General features: G+C 37.6%; 1 protein-coding gene across 1 annotated transcript in view; it reads left to right on the top strand.

The window, feature by feature from the left end:
- The window catches only part of CYP7B1 (cytochrome P450 family 7 subfamily B member 1), a 122,359-nt gene that overhangs the window by 92,044 nt on the left and 11,722 nt on the right, over positions 1 to 18,593 (top strand). The window contains exons 2-4 of the mRNA XM_048061682.2: positions 8,931 to 9,067; positions 15,441 to 16,037; positions 16,486 to 16,692. Coding sequence (XP_047917639.2) covers positions 8,931 to 9,067; positions 15,441 to 16,037; positions 16,486 to 16,692 — 941 coding nt within the window. The remainder of the gene's footprint in view (positions 1 to 8,930; positions 9,068 to 15,440; positions 16,038 to 16,485; positions 16,693 to 18,593) is intronic.

Here is an 18,593-nt window from a genome sequence, read left to right as displayed (position 1 = left end):
GAGTAGGGAATATTCAGAAGAGGGATTCGAGGAAAGAGCATAGAAGCATGTCTATGAACAGGGAAGGAGACATTACAACTAGTGAGGAGCAAAAGAAGAGTGCAGATTACAACATGCTTTCTGCTGAAATAAATTGCCTATATTCTGTGCTGAGAGAAGTAGAAGCTAAAGTTGTGGAGGGCAGGGAGAGAGGCAAAAGAAAAAAAATAAAGCTGGGATTTCAAGCATAGCATCAGTTCAGATGGAGAAATGGAGATGTTAATCTAGGCTGGTGGCAGAAGGAGACGAAGCGGGAGAGAATGAATTTGTAATGGAGAGTTAGGTTTCAAGACTGTTTCTCCTAACATGCAATAGATTTTTAAAAGAAGAAGGAAAAGATCAAAAACAGGAATCTGGAAAGCGAGTATATATAATCCTATAACAAGGAAGAAGACATAAGCTTCTGATACTGTGTTCATCTTAAAAACAGTGAGGTTTTTGAAACATTCACCTGAGTACTGTATTCAGTTGCTGTTTTCACCTGATGTATGCATTAGTGACAGGAGTAGTCACCTTCTCTCAGTGCTTCATCCCAACTTAGAGTTGTATTTACAAGTGGACTAAGCAAGGTATCTGGGACATTTTTGTATTTATTCAACTCTTCAGACTTTGGAATTTTTCAGTACATTTTTTGAGCAAAATGTGTCTGACCGTTAATTTTTGAGCAAAATGTGACCTGACCGTTAATTTTTTAATAAGGTTCATGAAATGTCTGACATCTGAAACTCTAGGAGGAGAGGTGGGAAATTGCTTTTAGATTGCTCTTGTACTTCCAGTTGGGGAATGCATGGCCGTAATTGTGGAAGTCATGAAAGTGTCAATTAAAGACTTCATAGCTGTGTTGCATCTTTTTTAAACATTTTTTTTTTTAATTCATATAAAGCTATGCACATGCAGATTTTAAGGCAGAGTAAGTGGCCCTGTTTCTCTACGTAATTACCTAGATAAATCAGGAGTTGGCTGCTGGTATTTGCAAGTCATGTATGTGGCAGACAGAGCAAGTGAGAGACCAGTGTTCTGCAGTGTTCCTTTGGTGACTTGGAGTGGTATATAATACACTCTGTTCAAAAGGGCAGATGTAGTCACTCTACCACCGAAGTGAGCATCTCTAATCTATCTGTAGTTAGTAAAGAGCAGTATTTTGAAAAAAGCCTTTTCACACCTTTTCTCCCTGTTGATTATAGAGAACTTCAAGATGTCCGGCTTAACCAAGAAACCAGACTTTTGGACAGCTCACTTACATGAAATAAAGCCTATATTTTCATTACCTGCTTTGTTCTAATGAACATCCTTCATTATTTAGCATTCCTACAGTTTCAGGGAAAATAATAGTTGATTTTTACATATATTTTTTCTTACTTCTGAAATTCTATATTCTCTACTCAAAGAAAATACAGTTGATGCACACACAAGATGCAACATCGTTGTATAATATTCTCCTCACTTTCCTTGTTAACATGGCTTTTTAAACGTGATGATGTCCCACCACTGTTTCTGAGATTGCCTGAATTTATTTGTTTGCTCTTTATTACGTAAGGAATGATTTCTGCATGTTTGAATATATTTCTGTGTGGAGTGCTGACATTCTTATCCACACTTCACTTGTCATTTCTAGGCCAGACGGTTAATATGATTTCCTACTATGAGCTACTTACTGTGTACAGTTTTAACATGTGTTGCAGTAAGGCAATGTATTAAAGTGCAGAAATGGATTATGGAAGAGATGGATATCAGACGAGAGTTGTTGGGTTGTCTTGGGTGAAGTCAATCAGTGTGCAGTGTAAATATGTTCCTGACAGTGGTAAAGGGAAATACTGGTGTTCGTATTCTGGTCCAGTCCTTCTCACATGAATACAGGGGAAAAAAAGCATTTTATGTTACTGGATAATATTAAAAGAAAAGGGGCCTGCAAAGGAGGGATTAGTGTTTCAAATGGCAAACTGGAAAAAAACGGACTAACGAGCAGCATCTGGACAGGACCAGGATCTTTTATCTGGGAAAAGGCTGAGGTCTGTAATGGTTCTGAAGCTGTTTTTTTCTCATTACCATTGTGATATTGCACAGAAAGCTGAGGTTGTGCTGGGATGCAGAGTCAGGCGCATCACCCACAAGATGTACAAGGTAATCGCTGTGCGGTGCTCAGTGCATGGCACTGCGCTTCCAGGCGGATATGGGCTAACTTCAGGAAGAGGGGAGTGGTGTGAGTACACAGAGGTCTAGAAAACGGTTGTGAGGAAGTACTGGAAGAACCTGGGGTTGCTTAACCCAAAGAAGACTAAAGGAGAACGTGATAAGTACCTTTGAATATATAAAGTTCCCCTGCAGAAGTAAAGGGGATCATTTATTCTCTTATCCTTTGTAGACAGAATGAGAAGTAGAGGGTGTGAAGTGCAGCATGAGGATAAAGGTTAGGCATGAGGAGAAATTTTCTGATAGGGACAGATTGCTTGGGGAGACTGGAGACTCCATTACTATCTTCAAGAGCAGCGTAAGGGAATAAGAGAGAAGGTGCTGGCATGAAGTAGCCTACCTGGAATATCAGGCACAGAGTAAGTAACCTCTCAGTATCCTTTCCTAGACTATTTTTATTTGATTACAGTTAAACTAAGAAAGGAAGATACCCAGACTGGGCAAACGATCCCAAATGTAAGACATGATAAAATAACCATGAGCTGCTCTTATTGACTTCACCCAGAGCAAAGACAACATAGCATTTCAGAGAAGGGGCCATAAGCACTGAATTTGTGTTAACTTCCAGTATCACTGAACTATTGTTGCATTGACTGAGTCTCTTCCATGAGTAGGTTCTGGCTGTTACGAAATTTCACATTACCTTTTGTGTAGAAACCTTCTGGGAATTCTAAATCTCTGACATACCTAAGCCAAAAGCTTTTTTTTTTGTGGTCTGTTTCCGTTTTTAAACTTTTCAGAGTGCTTTCTCAAAATGATATTTTCCTACCTTTTGGGTTTTTTGGCAATGCCCCAGCCAGTCACTACAAGTAATGGTTGAGTTTTTGGATGTGCCCTTCAACACAAAAGTTTGAAGAGGTGATACGTGCAATGTGAACCTACAGGTGCTAAGATAATGTAGCTAAAAAAAAAAAAAAACTGAAAAATAAATTAAAAAAAAAAAAGTTCCTAGACAGCAATACTTCAGAGCTACTGAATGAGTTGTTGAGTACAGGTATTTTTTGGATATTCAGGGATGACCCAAATGGAATTAATAGAAGAGGGGAAAAAATGGTAGGTGAATAGGTTCTTGTGATGAAGGGTTTACTACAGAAGTTAGAGTTCTTAACAACAAAAAGCTTGTATACTTTTACAGAAGAAATGCATTTTTGTTGAAAATCCCATAAGTTTTTGACAAAAGTACTTTCAATATAAGTATCGCATTTTTTTGTGGGGGAGCCTTAAGAAGTATTCACTGGTTGGTTGGTTTGTTCTCATCAGCATTTCGCCTAGGTTGTCTCATATCACCATTATAGTCTGTCCTTGCCATATGCATTTTTTGAAAGAGCAAATAAACTTTTCTCTCTTTGGTGTGCTCAAAGGTGTATTTCCTGGGTCTAGACATTGCTTTTTAACTTTTTTTTGCCTGAAATTTTGAACACACCATTTGCATCATCAGTGGATGGAAAAGAGGAAGTTGTCAGCACTGCAAAGTCAGTTTACCTTGATGAAGGGGTAGGCAGCGGTGGTGAGCTTTTCATTTCCATGTGTGAAGAGACATCTTCTTCACTGAGTCAGTCCTCGTGTGCATCTCTCTGCCAAGACATGGCCTGATGAATCCATTTGCTCTGTGTAAGCCTCCAAATAGTGGTCAGATAGGAGCAACAGCTGGTCCTCACCTCTGCAGGAAGTGTTCAAGCTGGGAATTCAAAGGTAGAAGACTGTATATTACTAAAGCTCTCATCTTTCTAATTCTGCAGGGAATACTTTTTAATATTGCACGTATTCAACCTGGAAAACTAAGAGTGCCAGGGGATCACTGAGGCAAATAATTTCGATGGGGTATCTAAAGCATACTTAATTTTATAAGTATAAAAAAATTTTGTTGTGGACAAATGTCTGAAAGAAAATGTTCTGGTTTCTTGTTTTGTTTTGTCCTTGTGGATTCAAACACCAAATGCTGTGTAAAGGTTTGGGAGAAACTAACTGCTAAATTTAAAAAAAAAAAAAAAAAAAAGGAAAAAAAGAGACAAAGAAAAGAAAGAAAGAAGGACTTGCTGGCTTTCTCCTGTCCTAAGTTTCCTGTGTCTCTCTTTCGTAATACAACAAGACACTCCAGACACCACATTTCTGGGGATTACCTTTGTTGGGTTGAAGCCTTTGGCCTCATTCTTTTCCTCACAGTTAGAGTGCTCATAAGCCTCTGGAAAGACACTGTCTGTCATGTCTTATTGCTTAAATATTGTGATCGAGCCTGTGAATAATCTCAGACTGCTCTGACATGTTCATAATAGCTTTTGTTCTACTCCTGTACCCACACATTTCCATTCCCTGAAGTCCCTCAGCGTGGTCTGCTCCAGCATCGATGTGCGATGTGGTAGTTTGACCAAAAGTGATATGGAGAAATGAGACCAATGCCTTTAATTTTTGTGTTTGGTAATGATGGTTTAGAAAGTACGAATGGCCCCTCTGCGGCAAGTGATACAGATAGACTTTGCTGGGCTCTTTTGCTCCCCAGCTTGGGGTTTCTTTCACCCGTTGGTGTGAGTTGCTCAGAAGCGGCCGGCGGTGCCCTGCAGAGTGACATTTTCTTGTGTGGCTTTTTCGGTCGTTCTTTGTGCAGCGGAGGCTGTGCTCACACCAGATGCCAATCATACACCACCAGTGGATTTGCAAGATTATAGGACAGGAAAAAAGATGAAGGTTAAGCACAGGGCACAATAGAGATTACTTATGGTAATGAATTGTATAATTTTTCTAGACAGATCTGGATTAATGTTTATCCCAGGCAAGAGATTACTGTATGTCTGATTCTAGTTGTAAACAGACATTATTAAACAGAAGGTTTATGTTCATGAAATGCGACTATGGGTGTTAAAGCACTTATGATTTATTATGTGCAAAGAGAAAAATTAACCTGTTCATCTGCTATAGTACTAGATGTGCTGTGGATTTTTGCATAATTTGGAAGGCATCTGCTCCTTTGGAATACAAATAACGAGTGAAATGGGAAAGATTCTCCTCTCGCTTACACTGATCCAATGCCCTGCACTGCAGAGGAGTGGTGTAACCAGCAAAAGGATAGGATTGTGTGCTTTTATAAAGCAATAATTTTTCCATTACAGATAAATGTTGGCAAAGTCTGTTTGCTTGTGGATCTTTAGGGTTTTTACTTTACAATAATAATAAAAAATAATCTACATTGACATTCACAGAGCCTCACAAATGTTGACTTGATTTGGGTTTCCCAAATAATTCCTTTTTACTAATGGAAAACAGAATTTAGAAAACTTTGAAATAAAATAAATAAATAAAGTAAAAATATTTATATTTTTATCTATTTTTTCACATAATTTATGTTGCAGCACATTTTTCATTTGGTTTACTGCATCGCTGCTGCTTAGCATAAATGAGACGTAGATACAACAATCACATTTTTTAATACTGCCTTACCTTAGTAACTAAACAGTCACACCTGAATCAGTGACTTAAATGTTTTAGGTGAGCTCAGAAATTCCTGTTAAAGAAACTGTAAACAAACTCCAAAACTTTACTTCTTTTTCATTACTTGCTAACAAGGATGTATCTTTTCAGCGTGAAAGGAAAGAAAAATTACAGGTATCAATAATGTATTCATTCATTGTATTAACAGGCTGTATTTGTAGCCAGAAGACTTTTTGCATAAAGTTATTTGAAATTATCCGTTTACCCATAGTGGATGATACAACTGCATTGGTTTCCCCCCACTTTTTAATTGATCTGCCTACTTATAGATTGCATTGGATATGTTGCTGATGCTTTATTTGTAAAATTTGCTCATATTAAGTCTTAGTGATTTTAAAGAGATTTCTCAGTTAAGTGTAGATATTCCTGTATATATGTAAAAACAACCCAACATGAAAAGAATGACAACAACAAAATTAAGGAACATGCAGCAAATATTATGAGATGCTAAGTGTGTTACGTGAATTAGGTTTTAAGCAGTTAAACTAGTTCTGAGTACCATTATATATGGGACAGTCAGGTGGGAAGTTCTCAGTGCTTGAATTTAAAAGGCTGAAAACTTAAATCGCCATCAGAACACTTCATACTGCTTTTTTTTTTAAATATTTCTTAGATATTTACATTTGATGCACGTGTTACATTTGATACAAAAATCAATACCATGAGAAAACAGTCAGTTTAACATTTGCCGTATCTTGTCTAATTACCGGATTTTGTAAAGGCTGTGAAGTGTGAGCCCTGAGGTAAAGCTTGTAAGAAATTAACTGAAGGGGAAAAGTTTGTGTGGGCTTCATTGGTGGGTCATACCGACAGCTGTAAAAGCAGCATAGTGCAGGCAGTGCAGTCCAGCACAAAGTTTTGGGCGCTGGCAGACCGCAGGTGAGAGGTTTTCGGAAAGCCCAGCTGAGGTGAGCGTTACTGCCTAAAGCTTTGCGCGGTGGAGCGTGGTATTTCGGGGGGCAAGAAAGCCTCGGCTGCGCTCTTTTCTTCGCTGTGTGTTGGCAGACGTCTATGAGTCGTTAAGATCTCCATCTTCCAAAGAGACGCAAAGATGGAGATGAAGACAGGTCTCTGTTATCAGCCCGCTGTGGGTCGCGAGTCGAACGGGTGCTGCGTTTCCCCCTGGAAGGCACGGAGCCGTGCCACGGTGTTCGCCGGTGCTCAGCTTATTGCTGCTGAGCTGAACACGTCTGCAGCGAACGGTGACCCTCACGTCTTCGCGATAGCAAAACGTCTCCCTGATGTGATCCCACGGACTCGGAGCATTAAGTTAATTTTCCCCTGGATCTCTGAGCTGCGTCCTCTTTACCCGGCGGAAGGCTGGTGAAGAATACAGCTTTTGACCGACTGACAGAACACGGAGAGTGAAATTAGATGCATTAAATTAGAATATGACAAAAAGCCTATCTAAATATTTGTCACAGGGCTGCGTACGGGGTGTCGCGTCCAGCCCAGGAAGTGAAAGGAGGCCGCTGGTGGGACTGTGTAGTCTGGGAGGAAAAATTGGTAAATCATCCAGATTCATTACAGGCTTTGAGGGGATAATTAAGGGTATTGAGTGGGCTGTTAGACTTTCAGGGCTGGTGATCCCTCTTGTGTAATCTCAGATTAGTTCTTGTCTTGTCTTCACCTAACGCAGAATTAACCAGTACAAAGTTTGCTTAACCACACAAGTAAATAATGGTGTTACTTGCCCGTGGGAGGACATATAACATGTTGGCTTATGCGACGTGCACCTTCCCCACAATCAAGAAATCATCACAAAACAAACAAACAAAAACCCCAAACCCTCAAAACCCAAAGAACCAAAAAAGCCAGTGCAAACACATAGGCTGTGAAATTTTCTAATTTGTACTAGAATGTTTGCAATGTTTACTTTCCAGTTAACAAAATGATTTTCTTGAAAACCAACATTTGTAGTTAGTGGCCAGTTAAACAGAAAGAGCTCAAGATGTGCAACTTGGTTTGGCCACATCTGTTCATCTTTAAACTAAATTTGTTCCAACTTTTTTTGCGGTAAGAGAGCAAATCACTGGCTTATAATTTCCTCCACAGAAAGTTTTAATTAGAAAAAATTAAAAAATTAAATTCAGCATATCGCGTTTACCTTTTTATTATTTCTTTTAATTTCTATTTGAGCAGTTCAAGGAGGAATGTGCCTATGATAGGGTTAATCCAGCTACATAAAAATCCATGCTGTGTATGATAGTAGTAAAGCTTGTGATCCCTTGATCTTTGATTAGATCCGAGCTAGTAAATATCTTGTGTTTAATCAGAATGAGTTGTTCTGCATGTAGTATAAGTCACCTTCACAGATGGGATGTAGCATCAGAGTTGTTCGTGAATATTTGTTTTAATCCTTTCCAGAGCAAGCATGCTTTATGTTTCTTTGTTGTAAATCAGATTCAAGCAACTAAAGACCAGCACGAAGGAAAGACGTTTACTTGCAGTTAGGAATAGGACAGTGTGAAAAGGACAGGAATAGGACCTTTTTTTCCTTTGTAAAGAAAAATATAACTTGCTAGAATCTTGAAAGGTATTTTATACTATTCCACAAACATAACTAACACACCGTGGCTGCTTTTTCAGACTGGGTTAAAAACATGATTATCTAGAATTTCATCTTAAACTGTTCATACATATTTCTGGCTTAGCAGACTATAAACATAAAAAGACTAAGATTTATTACGGTAAATGTTCGGCCTCTATTATCTTTATGTTAAAGGTATTTAGTTAGAACGGTAGCTGTTTTGTGTGCTGGTAAATGGAAATTCTTAAAACCTTATCTGTAAAGCTAATCGTTTTGTGTGGTTTGTCAGCGTCCTATTTACCTAAATCTGTCATAATTGCCTTCTGATACATCTTCCTTTGACATGCAAAATATTGAAAACGAGAGGACTCTTCGCTGTGAGATTTTCTACAGAATGTAATTTTTCTGTGTTCATAACTTTATGGTAATAACTGGACGACCTGTAGTTAAATGCAGCTCAATTTCTCCCTCTTATTTTTCATAATCACCACACAGAGCCTTCTGTGCTCAGAGGTGTGATTAGATTTAACCTGCCGTCATATCTGAAGAACTTTCTGTACAACATATTATACACTGTAAGAATTATATGCATAGATGGTAGGTCTAAGTGTAATATATAAATAGATATAAAGATGAGTTGCTCTCATGCCAAAGCTAATTCCTGATATTTTTTTAATGTTTTTAACAGGAAGACTGGAGAGCCCCCACTAATAAATGGCTGGATTCCTTACCTTGGGAAGGCTTTGATTTTTAGAAAAGATGCTTACAAATTCTTACTGGATCAGCAGAAGAAACTTGGAGATATTTTCACTGTACATATTGCTGGTGAGCAGTATTTTAGTACTTCTCTTGATTTTTTCCATCGGTGAAGTTAAATATTAATTCAGATGTTTAATTTAGAATCTTACTTAACCAAAAACATGTCTGCATACCATAGGACACAATACATTAGATTCAAATGGTTTATATACATAATAAGTATCCACAAGATTTAGTTATGGTTATGTGTATTTATATACAGCTATAGGTATATATGCATATCGGCAGAATTTTTAGACGAGAAATGTATGAACATAGATTTTCCCAACACATATAAACGTGTATTGTTTTTTGTTTTTTTTCCTAAGGAAGGGAGAACTAACATCATCTTGACACTGCACAGAAAAATATCAGATTAAATTTAGAAAACACTTAAGAAAAAAAGTGCAGAATATGTTCTCACACATTTTACAACTGGTTGACAGGAACACAAGGGAATGAATGACACATTGACTCAGTGATACAATCAGGACTGGAACACAGAAACTTCCTGTTGCCAGTCTCTTACTCTGATCATGCTTGCTGAAAATAACAATATAATAAAGTATGATATAACCTTGCTGCTTTCTGTATTTATAGCTGTTTTACTACGCTAGCTCAAATACAAACATTTGGGTGATTTCACATATACACTCAAATGTACCAGAAAAACACAGAATGAAACTGGAATCTTGAATGAAACCTAAATATATAAATTTACATATCTCTATATATATTTTTTTACTAAAATCATTTTAAGATCAAGTATTTTCCTTTGTTCAGAAAAAGACAAACTCCTATTAGTAGGTAGATGTTATGGATCTTTTGCCCCTCTACATGCTGATATCCTTGTTCAAATGATGAATTTTATAGTTGCATCAATAATTACTTTACAGTTAAGTCTACCTCATTTTTAGCTATTCCTGTATTTTTAGAGAGTTTCAAATAAAAATGTAAAATGTAAAGTTTGCTTGTTAATTTTGTGGCAGTGATTTTAGCTTTATTTTTCCATATAAATAATGTTTTGCAATACAAATAATTTTTTTCTTCAAAAGTCTATTAATTAAATTACAAGCAGTATGTTTAATTAAGAATTTTTTTTTTTCTTCCTGTTACCTGAAAATATATTATTTTGTCCTTTGGAAGGGCATTTTACTGCTATTAAATGTATTTTTTATTATCATTCATTCTTTTTTTATTATTATTCCTTTGGAAATTGGTGTGTTTCATCTTGAAGTGAGTTTAACACATCTGCAACTCTAACTTTAATTGAAATACTCTTTTTTATTGTTAATGTATACTCACATGATAATGAGTGAGTACAATAATGGCTTCTTTCAAGTAAAATTAATAATAATAATTCAAAGACTTATCATAGTGCATTCATGAAAGCAGATACAATCATACTTCAGAATCCTTAATTTGTTTAACCAAATAGTTATTTCTCTTTCCCCTTTTTATTGTTTTATATAAGACTGTATTTAGAGATTTGTGTCTTTAAGCAATCTGTGAGTGTAATTTAGTTTAATGAATTTCTGTTTGCATAATAAACAGAATTCCATTTCAACTCATCTCCCTGTGTTTAGGTATTTTTCGAAAGCTTTCATGTATACAGGTTAAGGTAAACAGAGTGAGCTACGGATATTGTTTCAGCCTTATACAAGGAAATCTTTGGTTTTGTGAATTTGTTGTGTTGGAGATACTACCTCAAGTTTTCTTTTTTCAGTGTAAACATACTGACCATCAAGTCTTCACTGAGAAACAGCTTGTCAGCCACAACTCAAAAAAAGAAGATGAAGCTAGTTGGTAGCTCATATCCTGTCCTGATTCCAAGACATGCAGGCTTTCTGTGTGTCTTAGTGATTTGACAAAGATGATGTTTGTATGTTCAGCAAACATAATGTAGCCGGCTGTATATGTACTATCATTACCTTAGCCCCCTGGTGAGTGACTACAGGTTCTGTCAACAAATCCTATCAATATGTATTGTTCTAATTATTGGTTCTCAAACTAGTTCGTTTGGAAAATGTGGAACGATGCTTGGAGTTTCTGGCATTGCCCCGTACCGGTAATGCGATTTCGCTGATTGTACTTTCCCATGTGATGAGCAAATGATTGTCATCCCTAAAAGTCGCAAGGGACATGGATGTCATCTTAATAAAGAAATTAAAAAGCACATCTTTCTATGAGAAACATGTAAATTCCTGACCTGTCGCAGAAAATAGTTCTCTAATTGGTTTTGTGTGGTGGTGCAGCAGAATCGTTTTCCCCAAACGTCATACTGGCGAAGCAGTACTGTACATCATTGTCAGCAGTTCAGCAGAATCTTCCTAATAAGAGGACGATTACGTAAATGCAATAGTCTTCAAAAAAGAAAGAGAGAGAGAGAGAGAAAAGAAAAGAAGGAAGGGAAGACAGAAAGAAAGAGATACTGAGTCTGTTGTTTTTAGATGACAGTACGTCCCAGCCCAAGCTTTCTGCTTGCTAAGGGTCAGCCGGGTAGGCAGACAGCTAGGTAAGAACATAAAGAACTTGAAGCAGTTTTTTCACAGTTTCTTGGGATTAAACTTTGTCTCCTTTTGATGATACATTATTAGAAATGATACTGAGCATTGCAACACTGTCTATGAGACTAATTCAAATTCTGGTAAAGTAATCTGTCTTCCGGTGTTTTTGCTAAGCACATTTGGCCTTTTATAATTCTGCTAATAAGTCATTCTTTTCTTTTAAATCATGACACACCTACAGTAAAATACCACATTTTTCTGTCTTAGGCAAAAGGTAGTTTCCATGAACCCCTAACAAAGCTGAATGCTGCTGCAAGCATTACTGAAATAACATCCATCATTATATGTCATACGAAATGCTTGTCTTTCATCATTAGCATTAAAAAGCTCCAGAATGCATTATTAGAGTAATTTCTTAACTATCATACAAATACTGGCTTCTGTGCTCAGATTTACCAAAGTTGACAATTTTCATATTTTCCACATCAATCTTACTCTTCTAGGAGACTGTGTAAACTACAAGGAGATAACCATGCTATTTGCAGCACGGTTGTAATGCAAACTGAAGGATTGGACAAGGAATATGAATTCTCTGTATCCATATTAAAAAAACTCAGTGGGCTTTTTAGAGAAACAAGTATACATTTATTATTTTGACTTGTTTCTATTGTACTAAATAAAAAAGCCAAGTGACTTAAACTATTGGGATTTGGAGTGTGACATTTCTGTATGTCTTGGGTTTTTTGTTTTGTTTTGTTTTTGTGTGTGCGTGTGTGCGTTAAAGGTATTTTTTCGCATTCTAACAAGGAAAGGCATTGTGCTTTCAGTGGTTTCTGTATAAATACATCAAATAGTTAAAGCTTCCTGATTTGGAAAGCATGTGGCATTCCTCCACTTCTGGTTGATCTGACATTTACCTTTGCCAATACTCTCATGGAAACTCACAAGAATCAATATTTTGGTACTGTTTTAGAAAAGACTACTACAAGAAGTAATTCTTGGCATTAGCTGCAATGGAAAGGCATGGGAGGGGAGGGAGGGACTGCATTTTAAAATTCGGTGTAGTAAGTGGAAACTCGAGGAAAGGTTTCCATTTGTTGGTATCAAACGCCACCAGGAACAATAAGTGGGAAGAGACTTCAACAGCGACAATGAAATGATTTGAAAAGTGAAATTAATTGCGATATTGACACTCAAAACTTTAAAGAAATACCTTGAGGTCAGAACATTTGTTAGGGTTTGGATGTTTGCTTTTAAGTTCTTGAAGGTTGCTTAGGGTAGGGGAGATGTTGGGGCATGACTAACTTTGAGTCTGTTGCTGGGTGGAAGGCACCATGGTAAACCTGTGCGGCTACATCTGTGTGCAAGAATGATTGTAATTGCTAAAGGCTCCCATACCCACTCTTACAGCAATAACTTTCTAACTGCAGATTTTAGTCTTTAGATTTTAGTCTTTTTCTAATGAAGAGATCTAAAATTAGATCCTCTGTGAGGTACATAAACAAGCTGCCTTTGTTATTCAGGGGTTCCACTTTTCTGGCTAGAGACATTTAGAGTATTTTTTTTCATGTGTTTATACATATTGTTGACTTTCAGAGGAATGGTCTGGAGCCTGAACTGAATTCTACAAAATCAGTATTTTGGTATATACTTACTTTTTGCTACGAGGAACCTGATGAGAATAATAAAAATCAGGATCCGTGATGTTCTGTTTGTTAGAGATTTTCTCTTCCAAAGTGTGCTAGTATGGAGAGAGTTTTGATTTAAAATTATTGCTAAAATTGTTTGTTTGTCTGAAAACCCATTTGCTGAAAATCTTTTCTTACTTAAAAATGATAAGAATTGATGTGCGTTTGCTAAGTGTCTGATTAAAGATCACAAAGAAACTCATATTTTGCATCAGAAATAAGCAGATGGTGGACAGATGGTTTAAATTAATATTAATTAAAAATCTTAACTTAAATTGTTTACCCTGTAAATGCAAAGTTAGGAAGCCAGCTTTCGTCTTTAGGGTTAATAACACTCCAAGTTTATTTATTAAAAATCACTCCAATGGGCATTCTTTCCAAGCTTTGATCACAAAGATGGTGGCCTCAATAAGAGCATGCAAGTGCGTGAAAGCTGGAGCAAGAAGAGTTCAAAGAGAGCAGCTCTAAGGCTGAACAAAGACATGGGGAGGTCCCGCAGAGGTTGGGGCTAAAAATTCCTGTGCGGTTTGGGAAGGAAGAAATGGTCAGGAAAGAGGAGTGGGAGTTGAGGATCTTTTTGTCAAGCCGGTGTCTTGTTCTTTAAAAATTGGTTTATACCTATGGTTTATTACGTTACAGTGAAGCAAACTACAAGTGCCTCAGAAACCTTCACACTGTTGACCAAATTGGGGGTCAAATTCTCAATTTATCCCTTGTCTTTCCTCACTGTTTTCACTGGGATTGCAGTGGATGTAAACAGGATGAAAGTTACATGCGAAGAAAGTCCAGAACACACCCATCTTTACCACAGAGGAGTGTGTGTATATACAAGTCAGGATACGGAATAACTATGATAATTCAAATATCACTATATGGTAACCATGGATACTTGTTGACATTTTTAGTGGTAGTGACTACTTTATCTCAGGACATCTGTCACAGAGCCAAATTTGGTCCTCAGTTAAGCATGTAGTGTTCCCATTAAAATCAAAGGAGATTTGTCCCTTTAGTGAGACAGAATTAGACTATAAGTGTGGTAAGCTTTGATATTTTCTGGGTTTATGTCTAGGATATTTCACAGAGAATGTGTACATTTTAATGGGTACTTTTTTCCCTAATGCACCTGTCCCTACAAGGTAAGAATCGGGAGCTCTAAATTTAGACTTAACATGGGAATCATCCATAAAGAGTTAAGATTTAATTGGGCTTTGGGAGTATTAGCATTTTGATTCATGACGGTTCACCAAAATACTCTTCTTTATTAGTTGACTTTATGCTTGGGGGAAAATTTCAGATTTTTTTCTGGCATACATAGACAACTTCAAAAAGATGTCAAAAGCTGCAATTCTGTACCTTAGTACAACTGGAGGTCCTGCTGTGGTCTCTCCTTAATACCTCAGGAAGACGGAAAGTTGTCCGTGCACTCTGACACAATGTCTTATAAAGCCAGGACAGTGTGTGCCCCCAAATGGCAACCATTTTAAGAATGAGAGCCTCCTTCACTGTAAGCTAGGGCTTCAAAATCGAATCCTTTTGTGGTCATTTTACTGGTACTAAACAAATTCTTAACAAAAAGTTAGACGAAACTTCAGAGGAGGAAAAAAAAAAACAGATGGAGCTTTAAATATTGGGGTTTGGCAGTGTGCAATTAAGGCTGTAACCAGCAGATTTTGAGTCTTGGTGTCACCTCCTTGAAGAAAAGCTACCTAGGTAACACATTTTCTACTCCGGCCCCCCTCATCCACTTCCTCCATTCAGGTGAAATGTGTTTCTCCCTTTCTGCTATTAAAAAAAAAAAAAAACGTTTTTTAAATGCTGCTCTGACTCCACATATTTCATGAATTATAGCAGTGTAGTAAATTACTTATTCCAGGGTGCCACAGTTACAGGTCACACCCTACTGTTGCCAAAACCAGTACATCAGTCTACATCGAAAAGGCTTCATGCTGATTTTAGAAGTGCTGTGAGAGTATACACTGGTGAAGTCTGCATCCTGACAAAGAGAATCAGTATTCTTTCTTTTCCGAAGCTAAATACAATTTATCTTCCTTTTTTGCTTTGCAGATCTCTTCACAGGCTTTTGGTTTGGGAATTTTCTTTGTGCTCTTCTTCCAGACATTGGCGGTGCTTATTTTCAGTTACTACCTCTGAAAGCGTCACCAGATTATAAAACCCCATGTGTCTCTATTTTTTTCTTCTATTCAGGCAGATATATTACCTTTATCATGGACCCGTTTCAGTATGTTTACGTCATCCGAAATAGCAAGCAACTTGAGTTCCATGAATTTGCTAATAAGATGGCTTCCAAAACTTTTGACTACCCAGCCTTGTCGAAGGCAAAATTCCCTGATCTCAAGGAAAACCTGCACAGAATCTACCAGTATCTACAAGGCAAGCCTTTGGACATAATTTCTGACCACATGATGAAAAATCTCCAGGATATATTTGAATGGAAATGCTCGCAAGCAACAGATTGGGAAACAGAAAAAATGTACAAATTCTGCTGCTCTGTAATGTTTGAAGCCAGTTTTGTAACACTGTATGGAAGAGTTCCTGCTGCAGATGGCCACAAAGTTATTAGTGAAATCAGAGACAAATTTATCAAGTTTGATGCCAGCTTTCCCTATTTAGCTGCAAACATACCAATTGAGTTGCTAGGAGCTACCAAGAAGGTTCGAAAGGAGCTTATACATCATTTTTTACTTCAGAACATGACAAAATGGCTGGGAGGGTCAAAAGTGGTCCAAGCCAGACAAGATATATTTGAGAAATATGAGCTGCTTGGAGATTATGACAAAGCAGGTAGGAAACTTATGAATGATTGCTTGTCTAAAATAAAATAATTTACTATAGACCTTTGAAATAAAAAGGCAAAATGGCGACCTTGAAATTTTTTTATGTTCTTTCTAATTGGCTAATGATAAAATGTTTTACTCTGAAACAACCCTCTATGATAATTGATTTTTTTTTTTTTTTGTGCTGAGGTGGTAAAACAAGATACTTAATGGTGATAATGAGAAAGATTATAACTGAGCTGCATTTACTCCCCTTATTCCCCCCACCCCCCCGACATTACATTTCAAACTATTCTCATTAAGCAGAAAATTAGACTTCAGAAGCCTATTGGTCCTCATTAGCATTCACTGATCCTTGGCTGGGTCTGTGTCCTAACATCTTTTAATTAGCACACTGCAAATCTAATCAGTGTAATAAACGCTATTAATCTTCCTTTTCACTTATTTTCTCCCAGCACATCATTTTGCCTTCCTGTGGGCCTCTGTGGGAAACACGATTCCAGCTACATTCTGGGCCATGTATTATCTGCTGCGGCACCCAGAAGCTCTTGCAGCGGTGCGTGACGAGATTGACCATTTGCTGCAGTCAACAGGTCAGAAGAGAGGGCCCACGTATAACATCCACCTCACCAGAGAACAATTGGACAACCTGGTCTACCTGGGTAATTTATTTTTATCTGTTAGAAAGGGAAGAGGGTCTCTCCCTGCAAACTCGGTTTATCACTCATTTCTGTTTACTGAGAAGGTGGAGGACACAGCTGCCTAATTGACATAATAACACCCATTTACATCAATTATAAATTATGTAGTTTATAGCTGTAGATACTCTCATTGCATGTAAACATTAAAGCCTAGGTAATTAACTATGCAAGGTATGCAAAAGGCTAAATCGAAGCTTTGCAATTATTTGAAAAAAGTTGATGCCTATTAAGTTGTTTGATTCTGAGCATCTGCCGAAGTGTTAATGCATTTCAAATACTTTTGTATGGTACTGCCAAGAAAGACCCTTTTCTGAAATTAAAGTAGGATAATGTATTTAAACTGCAAATGTAATTTTTTTCGCAAGCAGTTTCTTTCTTTTTCTCTCTATAACACAACAAAAAGACTTCCGAAGCGGGCTTCAGCATTGCTATGGCTCTGAACTAAACATAAGAGCTTTACAGATGAGAAATGGCGTTTCCAGTATTGAAAGAAGTACCTTGATTCAAAATGGAGAGCTGTAAGGGAGATACAGGTATTCCAGTTCAAGACCAGTGGCTCAGAGGGAGGCCACCATTAGAAGGTGTGTTCTGGAGCTGGATGGGCCTTCAGGGCATCAGCTGATGGCTTCATTTCACTTGCCAGTGCACAAGCACAGCAAGTGCACAGGCACTTGCAAGATTATTGCTGAAATTAGCCCAAGGGAGGAGAGAGGGAAACATTCATAGGTATGTAGAGCAAGGAGGAACCTAGCCTTGAAGCATCTGAAAATCTCTGTAGATAGTGGTATCAGGATAGACAACAGCTGTAAAAAAAGCATAAAGGATCGATATTACTTTCACTTTAGATATTGACACCAGTCCCCTGTTAAAGCTGAGCTCATGTCTGTGGGTTTGGTAGCTGGTGGCCTGACCTGATGGTCTTCTCTAAAAGGAAGGGGTATAAGGACAGGGTGGTGGAGCAGCAGAGTCACTGCTCCTGGGGTGCATGTAAGTAGGGGCTGCCATTCTCCAGGACCATTTAGTATGGCATGCATCAAGAACCTGTGGTCCAATTTGAGTTGTCTCTCGTAGCACAAAGATAAAATTGAGTTTGATTCAGCTACTTTGTATTAAAGCATTAGCGTTAACCATATATACCGTGAGTCTAATAAGTCGGTTTCATCTGGAGTCACAGCTGTTTTGGTGCAGATTTATCTCCAAGTGATGGAGCAGGCTTTTGATGTCAAGATAACATGACATTCTAAGCAATTTATATACTTTAAAGAACACAAGTAAAATTGCTTCACATCAGAGTTGGCATCCACCAACAAATAATAGAAGAGGAAAGTTGCCAAGCATCAAGAAGATCAAGAGAGAATTTATCTTCTATTTGGAGACAGAGATGGGAATGGCAAGGGAAAAACACAAGCACCCCAGAAGTGCAAGAAAAAGGGAAATAAAGCATGTACCTCACTAACACCAGCTGGTGCAAAATGGAGTGAACACTTTACAACATCAACTGTGTCATCCCCCCACTGCTCCTAGAAATTGTCAAGCACCTCGGTAACATTTGATTTACATGTTGAGAGGAAAGTGCCACATCCTACTTTGTAGTAGTCTTGTAACACTTTTGTTAAATTTTATAATCGCGTTAAAAGTAATGTGGTATGAACAGAAGCTGGATTTCAATTCTTCTGGCACTTAAGTCATAAAGGGCTGGATACTGTCCCATAAAATAATAATATAGAAAGAAAAAAACTGTACTATAAGAGAATTAAATTCATGCTTCAGTGGAGAATGGAAAGAGATGTTTTCTTAGTAAATGTATAGGAAGGACAACGGTCCAAATTTTCATGGCTTGCGCACCAAAAATTCCCTGTCTG

Source organism: Anser cygnoides, chromosome 2, assembly GCF_040182565.1.
Source record: "Anser cygnoides isolate HZ-2024a breed goose chromosome 2, Taihu_goose_T2T_genome, whole genome shotgun sequence".
NCBI classification, from domain to species: domain Eukaryota; kingdom Metazoa; phylum Chordata; class Aves; order Anseriformes; family Anatidae; genus Anser; species Anser cygnoides.
This window is presented reverse-complemented; position numbering and strand designations above follow the sequence as displayed.